The sequence below is a fragment of the Beta vulgaris genome, chromosome 2 (genome assembly GCF_026745355.1).
Source record: "Beta vulgaris subsp. vulgaris cultivar EL10 chromosome 2, EL10.2, whole genome shotgun sequence".
Classification (NCBI taxonomy): Eukaryota; Viridiplantae; Streptophyta; class Magnoliopsida; order Caryophyllales; family Amaranthaceae; genus Beta; species Beta vulgaris.
This window is the reverse complement of record NC_079203.1, coordinates 33,876,202-33,886,427: the sequence shown is the minus strand read 5'-3', so window position 1 is coordinate 33,886,427 and position 10,226 is coordinate 33,876,202. Positions and strand designations below refer to the sequence as shown.

The window sequence follows — 10,226 nt, the reverse complement described above, 5'->3', positions numbered from 1 at the left end:
CTAATATGTTACTAAAAATACCACAAAATTAAAACACACTAAAAATGTAGTTGTAGCCTTACAAAAGTAACTAATACTAAGATCTAGCAAAACAATGATGGTAGTCAATTTGAAGCCTCAAGTAGTGTCCTCTTGTTCTTGATCTGTTGGACTTTTATTATTATTTTCGAGTACCTTCAAAAGATGAAAATTAAGACCAAAATTATAATTAGCACATGTAATATATCCCAAAAAATAGGTAACACGAGCATAAAAAATAGGTAATACGCTATTAAGTCAACCATTTAGACACTCAACTAAGCTCAGTTGACATGATTTTCCCGTTCTTAAAGCCACCAAACATGATTTAGGATACCAATCTAACTTCCCATTAATCAGCTCCAAAAAGGAGGGGAAGGATGCATTATTAGAAACAAACAAGGAGAACTTGTTATAGCAGCAACTTATAACCTTGATAATCTCTTCCGTTACCAATTTCATGCTATTGTCTAGCAACAGCTTAGAGAAATGGGTTAAACACTCCAGCAAGATACATACCTGTTCTACAAGACAGTAAGTCATTGCAACCACTAGCAATTAGCATTACTACCTAGAAATATTGACGGTCCATCAGAAGTGTAAAAGATATAACAGTAGAAAATGACCAAAAGAAGTCATAATTAACTTAGAACTTACAACTTCGAAGGGCATATCAAGTTCATAATTCTTTTACCAGATATGTAAATAAGACATCGGTCTGAACTGATAACACCAAAAGAAGACCAATAGTCAGCTGGTTTGAAAAAAAAAACACCCAAGGAGATGAATATATAATCAAGACTCTAGACATAACTTTGTTCAAGGCTAATAAGTTCACATGAGTAAGGTTATGTTCAGGGGCTGGATGGAATGGACTCCCTGGAAAGAGGATTGGGTCATATGCAAAAGGGCTACTCAAGATCAATTCACAACTTATTAATTTAAAAGTTTAGTTCAGGGCCAAGTTACATAAAACTTATAACTTAAGGGCTACTCAAGGATTAGCAATACTGAATGCAAACTTACAAGCAAAACAACTAGCTTGGCACCCTTTTGAGCAGCATCCTCAATAGCCTTTCTAGCATGATCAATGTTCCTTGCTTTATCCGCTGTCACAGAAAGCTGGCAAAGCCCTATTTTAAACTGCCCACCAAAATTATCAAAGAAAACAGTAAACCCCAATTACCAAATTTGAAAACCCACCTGAGAGCCTAAATCTATTTCAAAGAGATAAATCAAACACATACCTATACAAACATAGAACCAAACCTTGATAGGCTTTTAAATGTGTAACAGAGCAACGTGAGATAACAAAGAAACAAAAGACAGACTATTATGTACAAACTTACCTACAGAATCATTAAACTAGGATCTCTAGTTCTTGCTTACACACTAAACATTTTCGTTTGCTTCACAGACATAGCATGGTAAAGATATTGCTCTATAGTGAAGTATAACAAGAACTCCTTCACATCCTTAGCAATCACAGTAGTGATTGACAGTTGAGACACAATAGAAAAATTTCAGGTCCCAATGCAAAGCATCAATACCCTATTCACTACCATCTCCCTGCATATATTCCTCATGCCCATAGCTGCATTTAAAGAAGAGACTCATCAATAGAAATTTTTTAGCACATTGTATATAAATTAAAGATGTGTATATATACTTTATTTGAACATACCTCATCAAGAGACTGACCAGACTGTACAATCACTACTGTGATTGCTTTCTGCAAGCTAGCAGCAGTGCTTGCTTTGTGCAAATGAACAACATTTTGCGGAGCATCAACGCTTCGACATAGAAAATTTAGTCTTTTATGGATATCAAGCAGCGAATAGCAATACAAGAACAATAAACCTCAGCACAAATATAAACTTTTCAAGGAAGATTCAAATTGCAGAATCAACAGTTTCCAAAAACTGGCCCTATTGTAAATCATAATGCAATGACCAGCTAGAAAATAATCATCAACACCATTCTTCAAAATTCGTCGAAACAATCTCATCAACAATACTGAAAACTGATATGCAAAATGGACGGAAATTAACTGAATAAAAAAAAGAGAATTGCAACAGAAACTGACCGCGAGAATAACAGGAGGAAGAGAAGCAACGATTTCTTGAAATATCTGGAAAGATTTCTCCATATTCAACCCATTTCGTTCACTGCGACCAGTTGAAACGCTAGAATCGGTAGTACAAGCAGTCAACATCAGTTTTCCACGATAATTTCTTGGACGATTAAACTTCAAATTACCAAAATCGGTTCCGAATTCGGTTCTGAGCTCAATTCTGACGTCATTTGTGGGAATTAGATGCTGATTGAAGCCATATAACAACGAAAAACGTTCGATTTTATGCTAGATTTGAGACTGAGATTGAATTGTGAAGAATTATGGTTCGTGTGTGCGTGGAGTACTGAAGTGGGAAGTTAGAGTAGGCGGTTTTGCTTCTTGTATAACATTCCTAAGGTGATGCGCTATTTAATATAACACGTGCACTGCACGTGTCCTGAACGACGCCTAAAAGCAACGAAGCACTTGACGATGCTTTTAAGCATCGACGATAGGCGGGAATTTGCAAACCCCCCAACGCCTATATCCACGCGTCGAGGATAAAGCGTCTCGAACGTATGGCTTTTGTAGTAGTGTACGGTCGGGTCTTAATGCTCTCAAATCAACATATGCAGTACAATCGCTAACATAATCAGATTTGCTAATTGTAGGCAAGCCTCTAAAAGTAAGATCTTGGTTATTACAAACAATTATTAGCAAAATTTACGGTTTTTTCACCAAATACCCCTGACAAAAAAATTTATTCACCAAATACCCCAACTTTTTTCAAAATTCACCAGATATCCCTCACTTTCAAAAATATTCACCAGATACCCCCAAAATTGACGGACGTTAGTCTCCGTTAGTGTTTATTTACAAGTTTGCCCCAAGTCAACCTAATTAGCCCTAAGTCAACCTAATTAACCTAAGTCAACCTAATTAATCCTAACCTAACTAACCCTAACTAATTCTCCCCTAACCCACCAACCCCCACCCCCCTTAACAATCCCAACCCACCACCAATCCCGGCACCACCAGCACCACCAGCCCACCAACCCCCTCCCTTTCCCGGCGGTATCCCTCCCCTCGCCTCCCTCGCGTCTCCCTTCCCACGCGCCTCCCCTTCCCCGTCCCTCGCGCCTCCCCTCCCTCTCCCTCACTCTCGCCGACCTCCCCTCGCGCACCTCCTCCCTGCTCTTCCTCTTCGCGTTCCTCCACCTCCCCGTCCCTCGTGCACAGCTTCGAAGGGGTAGCGACCGACAGAGGGGTTGGGGGGCTCGGAATTCGAAGGGGTTGGGGGAGCAGGGGGGATTCTCGCTGGGGATGGTGGGGATGAGGAGGCGCGACTGCGAATGAGGGAGGGGCGGCTGCGACCGAGGGAGGGGGAGGGGCGGCGACTGCGACCGAGGGAGGGGGAGGGGGGAGCTGGTAGCTGGTGGGGCTGGGGTGGGGGGGTGGTGGTTTAGGGGAGAGAGAAGGGGGTTAGAGTTAGTTAGGTTTTTAGGTTACTTAAATTTTTTTAGGGTTAATTAGGGTTAATTAACACTAATGACTAACGGAGTTAACCGCTATTAGTTATTAAAGGCATTATTTGTCATTTTTTTAATTTACAAATTTGGGGTATCTGGTGAATATTTTTAAAAGTTAGGGGTATCTGGTAAATTTTGAAAAAAGTTGGAGTATTTGGTCAATAAATTTTTTTGTCAAGGGTATTTGGTGAAATAACCGCAAAATTTAATCAGACAATTGATCAAATGACAAGATTAACAATAAAAACAGTAATCAATTAGAAATATCAATAACTAATCAAATCATCAATAAATATCAATGAAATCATACCATATAAACATTTCCAAACCCTCGAAATACAAACTACTCAATCATGAAATAAATAAAAAAATTTAAATCTACAAAGAAAAACAATATCAAAGAAATCAATGAAAGAAAAGAGGTGAAAATAATAAACTCATGAATTAAACAAATTAAAAAATAAAAGAAAAACAAAATTTTTTTAATAGAAAAGAAAAAAGAGAAAGAAGAACGAAGAGCGAAAGAAAAGAACAGAGGGAAAAAGGTGTTGGGTTGCGGCGAAGTGAAGGCAGTGAGGGCAGTGAGGCGGCGAGAATCCGGAGGATTCCTGGTGATTACTATGAGGAGGCGCGGTGTGGTGCTGTGTAGATTAAGAGAGGCTCGCGAGGGGGGTTTGCTGTGTTGGTGGGTCGCGCGTTATGGAGGGAGACGCGAGGGAGATCGGTGGGTGCCGGCTATAGACGGTGGTCTGTGCGGTTGACTGGCAGCGCAAAAATCCGAGGCGGATGATGTAGTATTCTGATGTGAGGAAGAAGGCGAGGCCAGGGGGTTGATCGTGAGGAGAGGCGGAAAGAGGGGGTTCTGTGAGCGAGGCAGAGGAGACGCAGTATGGTGGCGGTAGCTGGTTGGCGCTGGGTGGTCTCAGATGGTGAACAGATGACAGGGATGGAGAAGAGCGTGATCAATCGAAGAACTTGACGGAAGCCTGCCGGGTTTCTTCTTGTTTTTCATGGTTGCTAAATGCAACCTCACTTTACTAATGCAGCCTAGTAAAACATTTAGGGAAATTTTCTCAGGTAACCCTGAGGTTTGACGTAATTCTCACATTACCCCCCATATTTGGGGAATTCCTCAAATACCCCTGAGGTTTGAGTTTGTGTCTAAAATGCCCTTACTACTCACGGCAGGTTAACAAACGTTATTTGAAGCGCGCCAATGGAGGTTAATGTTATTAAATGGGGCCTTAATATGTTTGTTATTCATCTTCACCACTTTAAACCTAATTTTCAGAGAATTTCCCCAATTCTCTCTTCCTCTCTCTTCTTTGCTCTGTTTTTCGAAAAATTTGCGAGCCTTAAGATGTCGTCCTCTTCTGAAATTGTTGGTGAAATTGTGGAAGCTCTTGTGTATGAAGCGAGAAGATGCAGCAAGTGTAGGAAGAAGATGGAATTTCGCATTTCTGAATCCAGAGACAACCCTAACAAATTATACTACAAGTGTGTACCTTGTGACAACCACTATTTCTGGGCAACACCAAAAGTATCTGAAGTGGGATTATCAAAATTGCAGGGGAAATTGGGTGAATGTGGTGAAGACAAAGTCTTGAAGACCTTGTATGATTTAGTGAAGAAGATTGATGAGTTGACTTTTCTCATTAGGTTAATTGGATGGGGTTTATTTATTGTGATTATTATTGTGCTAATTAAGATGTAAAAGTGCTGTTTTCAGTTGGGTGGAGGTTGTTTTGTAGCCCCTAAGATGTAATGTTTGCTTGCTATGAACTGAAATGAATGAAAGAACAATTTTTTTGTTGCAAATTTGTGCGAAATTTCCAATGTATATATCTCCAAAAAGTGCCATCAATTGAGGTTAATTATATAACATTTCTTGTTTCCAAAAAACTGGCCTAAGTTGATGTTCACAAATTATGTTAAACAAACATCACAAGTAACCCAAAAAACTGGCCTAAGGTACCTTAATTACATAAGCTTAAAACACTTTCAAATTGTCTAATGAAATAACCCAAAACAGTAGCTTAAGTTGGTTGTGAAGAGCTTGCAGTTGTGTACTTTGGCTTCTTTGGTTTTCTTCCCTTTTTCTTGTCACCTCTGTTGAACCCTAGTTTTGATGATGACAAAGAAACAAAGATGCAAACTAAGTAGTGAACTAATGAGTTTCTATGAGTGTATGATGTTTAAGGTATTAATGAAAGGAACTGGGAGAATACGAAGTCAAGGAAGAAATCAAGAGATGATTACAAAGGCTAAGTAAAGAAGTTTCTATAAGTTGATACTGGAGCAAGCATTGGATCAAGAAGAATAAAAGCTAGGCGTTTTATTTTCTAGTTCCAGTGTAAAGGAACAAAGTAAGGATGGTAAGAGATGAACAGTCAGTTTTATTTGAGAATGAGAGTTTGTTCCTTTCTAAGGAACAAACTAAGTGGCACTAAACAATTGTTAAAGGAACTTAGTTTAATAAAAGGAACTAGACTTAGGCGTGCAAAAGTATAACGGTTAAATTGTGCAATTGAGTAAGTCATGCCTAAATTATAGGAAATTAGTTTTATCTAATTTCAAATGATAAAATCAGTTTTAAAAAGAAAATCGTTTGAAAGAAAGATTTTGTTTTTCGGAAAAATAAGAAAATAAATATCCGGTTTTTAGAAAGAATTTGTTTAAAAGATATTATTTTCTTAAAGATTAAAAATTCAGTTTTAAATAATAAAAACTGTTTTTATAAAACTGATTTTCGGATAAAGCTCAAGGAACTCCTATTACTTAGGAGTAGTGGCTAAAATATATCCACGTTCATTTTTAGATCATGGGATCATGGGACATGATGTGAAACGTGTTCCTTAGGGGAAGGAACATCATGGGTTAATGGACTTAACATGTAATCAAGTTTTAATCCCACGTTCTTTGTGATTATCACTATAAATATTGAAGTCTAGATAAGTTCCAAATTGTGTCTGACTAAGTAATTAAGTGAGTTTAACTAATTAAGTGTCAGTGCCTTCATTCTCTCATAATAGCCATTTGTTCTTTTCCTTTCTTACTCTAATTCCACTAAGCTTATTTCGATCAATTGTATTTTGGTTTTTGGGGTAAGGGAACTTTGAGTGAAGTTCTGTAAGAGAGAGGCTTTGAGTGAAGCTTGTATGAGTGAGAAAACTTCGAGTGAAGTTGAGAGGAACTCTGTTAAGGGAACAGTGGCTCAGGAACTTGAGTTTAGGAACTCAAGGTGTGGCTCGAGTTAGAATTAGGTTGTAACAAAGTTGTTTGGCCTAATTAGTGAAAGAGTTGAGTTTAAAATCCCTAGTGGTCGAGGTTGTTTCTTCTTGTTGGGCCCAAGAAGTTTTTCCTCGTAAAAATCCCTTGTGTTCCTCAGCTTGTTTATTCGTTTAAGTTTTAATTTCCGCAAAAAGTTACGTTTATTTCTACACCTACAATTCACCCCCCCTCTTGTAGTGTTCCTAGGGAAATAACAATTGGTATCAGAGCTAGAACTCACGTAAGATAGGAAACCCTATTGAATGAATACCACCGAGAAACTTGAAGAAGGTTATTCCACTCAAAGACCTCCTATGTTTAATGGGAAGTACTACAACTATTGGAAGAACCGCATGGAGATATTCATCAAGCGCTGAAAACTATCAGGTATGGAGAGTCATTGAAGTTGGTGATTTCGAAGTCACAACTACAAATGACAAAAATGAGGTAACTCTTAAACCCCTCTCTGATTATGAAAATCTGATTTTGAAAAAATGGAAGTAAATGCCATGGCTATTAAACTATTGCATTGTGGACTTGGACCCCATGAACATAATAGGATCATGGGATGCAAATCCGCAAAGCAAATATGGGATTTACTAGAAGTAACCCACGAAGGAACTAATGAAGTTAAAAGATCAAAAATTGATTTACTTATGAATCAATATGAACTGTTCTGCATGAAATCAAAGAAAGCATCCGAGACATGTTTACTCGTTTTACTAACATTATAATGAGTTGGCTTCTCTTGGAAAGTTTATTTCATCTGAGGAACAGGTTCGAAAGGTTCTTAGGAGTCTTCCTAAGGACAGATGGATGGCTAAAGTCACGCTCTTCAAGAAACAAAAGACTTCACTAAGTTCAACTTAGAACAGCTGGCAGGGTCACTTATGACTCATGAGCTTCACCTTGATACTGAATATGGTGAAAGCTCCAAATCAAAATCAATTGCTCTCAAAGCAGATGATGAAGATGATTCGGACTCGAAGAAGAAGAAGCAGCCCTCATGGTTCGAAAATTTCGAAAGATGTACAGGAACATGAAGAATGGAAACTTCAAAGGTAAAACTAAGAAATTTTCTAACAAAGCTGCTTGTCATAAATGTGGTAGTACAGATCACTTCATCAAGGAATGTCCTCTTTGGGAAAATGACAAAACCAAAGAAAGGAACAAGGAACGCTTTGCTGAAAGGAACAAAGAATCAAAAGCACCTTTCTCTAAGGCAAATGTGCGCAAAGCTATGATAGCTGCTTGGGGAGATTCAGAGACGGAAGAAGAAGAGGAACAACAACTGAAGAAACAGCAAACCTTTGCCTCATGGCAAACACTGACGAAAAAGAAGATGAAGGAAAAATTGAGGTAAGTCAACATGGACTTGAGTCAGAACTAGATGGTAAAACTAGGACTGAAATATATGATCTTCTTTATGATGCAATTCTTGAATGTAGAGATGAACGTGAAAAACTGAAACAAACGGAACAAGCCTTAAAGTTTGCAAGGAACACATAGAATGGCTTAAGAAAATGAGAACGATGTGAAAAGATTTTTGATTTTTTGATAAAAACTTAAAAATCAAAGAATGTTATGAAGTTTGAAAAATGAAAATTATCTAATTAATTTAGAGATTTCACACTTGAAGGAATTTGTCCCTGTTCTGAGTTCCTTTGATATAAGATCAACCCCTTTGAAAGGATACAGATCTGAGATTGAAAATTTTAATAAAGAGAAAAATATTTTAAAGGAACAGATCTGTAATCTTAAAAAGGAACTGGTTGTCGCAAGGAACAGAGGCAAAATCATGAAAGTTCCTAAGTGGATTGAGAAACCACAGACCAAAGGAAGGAAGGTCTTGGTTTTGAAAACTACAAGAAAAGGAACAAGACAAAGAAATATGTTGATCTACCTAGTGATAAGTTCTGTATGTATTGTGGCAAGGTAGGTCATTACATAAATCAATGTCAATAAAATCTGAGATGATTGGGAAAAATGTGACAATAAGTAAGAAAAAATGGGTTGTCAAAACAAATCCTAGTCAAGAACAGGAACCCACGAAAGATGGGGTTCCTACAACTAACACTAGTTGATTTTTGCAGGTTGGAGTGAGGGGAACAACACTTGGTATCTCGATAGTGGTTGTTCCAAGCACATGACAGGAGACAAAACGAAGTTTCTCTCACTCACAACCTATGAAGGTGGAGTGTAACATTTGTGATAATAAGAAAGGTAACAGTTGCTATGGGTAAGGTGGTAAGTCACCATTACACTCCATTGAAAATGTATTTTTAGTTGAAGGTCTAAAACATAATCTATTAAGCATTTCTCAATTCTGTGACAAAGGAAATACTGTAAAATTTGATAAAGAAAAATGCTTAATCATCAACATTAAAACTAAGAAGGTTATCTTTGGAAGGAACAAGGAAAGGGAACACATACATTGTGGATCTAGACCTTGTTCCTCAAATCAATTTAACTTGTCTTAGTGTTATTGAAGATGATTCACTTCTTATGGCACAAGCGTCTAGGACATGCTAGCTTTTCATTACTTGAGAAACTTAGATCAAAAGACTTGTTTTAGGATTACCATCCATAAAATTTCATATTGATCAAGTTTGTGATGCATGTGCACGAGGTAAACAAGTAAGATCCTCTTTCAAATCTAAAACGATTGTAAGTACCACTAAACCATTAGATTAATTCATATGGACTTATGTGGACCCATGAGAATTCAAAGCAGAAGTGGAAAGAGGTATGTACTTGTGATTGTAGATGACTACTCTAGGTACACTTGGGTTATTTTTCTCTCTAGTAAAGATGAAACTTATGATGAGTTCCTTGTCTTTGCTAAAAGAGTTCAAAACCTAAGTGGACATAAAATAATGCACATTAGATCAGATCATGGCAAGGAATTCGAAATTATAAATTTGATGACTAAGCAGAGATAATGGCCTAGATCATAATTTTTCTGCCCCTAGAACACCACAACAAAATGGTGTTGTAGAAAGGAAAAATAGAACTTTGGAGGAAATGTCTAGAACCATGTTAATTGCTAGTGAACTTCCAAGGAACTTTTGGGCTGAAGCTGTTAATACTGCTTGTCACATAATTAATCGTGCCATGATGAGACCTATCATTAATAAAACTCCTTATGAACTTTATTTGGAAAGAAACCAAATATCACCTATTTTAGAACATTTGGTGCAAATGTTATGTGCATAATAATGGAAAAGATAATCTTGGAAAATTTGATGCAAGGAGTGATGAAGCAAATTTTTAGGATACTCCTCACATAGTAAAGCTTATAGAGTATATAACAAGAGAACTATGTGTGTTGAAGAAAGCATTCATGTAATCTT

At 37.5% G+C, this 10,226-nt stretch overlaps 1 protein-coding gene across 4 annotated transcripts; it reads right to left on the bottom strand.

Moving 5' to 3' along the window:
* Positions 1-379: 379 nt before the first annotated feature.
* On the bottom strand, positions 380-2,431 carry LOC130590371 (omega-amidase, chloroplastic-like). 4 transcript variants are annotated; one of them, XR_008968069.1, is made up of 3 exons: positions 1,703-2,095; positions 1,569-1,612; positions 380-1,161 (listed from the first exon to the last, which is right to left on the bottom strand). XR_008968069.1 is itself a non-coding variant. In XM_057392593.1 (2 exons), the coding sequence occupies exons 1-2, from the start codon at positions 2,231-2,233 to the stop codon at positions 1,009-1,011; spliced, it is 282 nt and encodes a 93-aa protein (XP_057248576.1). In that variant the 5' UTR covers positions 2,234-2,431; the 3' UTR covers positions 380-1,008. The 4 variants fall into 4 exon arrangements, 1 of the variants encoding a protein (XP_057248576.1); XR_008968068.1 differs by adding an exon at positions 2,105-2,431 and having other exon boundaries at positions 1,023-1,612; positions 1,703-1,832; XR_008968067.1 differs by having other exon boundaries at positions 1,023-1,161; positions 1,368-1,612.
* Between the last annotated feature and the right edge of the window lie 7,795 nt (positions 2,432-10,226).

Coding starts and splice junctions, on each gene's coding strand:
- LOC130590371 (XM_057392593.1), bottom strand. CDS start 2,233: ATGTTGACTGCTTGTACTACCGATTCTAGCGTTTCAACTGGTCGCAGT. Junction 1,162..2,104: donor TTCCTCCTGTTATTCTCGCG/GTCAGTTTCTGT, acceptor TTTGGTGGGCAG/TTTAAAATAGGGCTTTGCCA.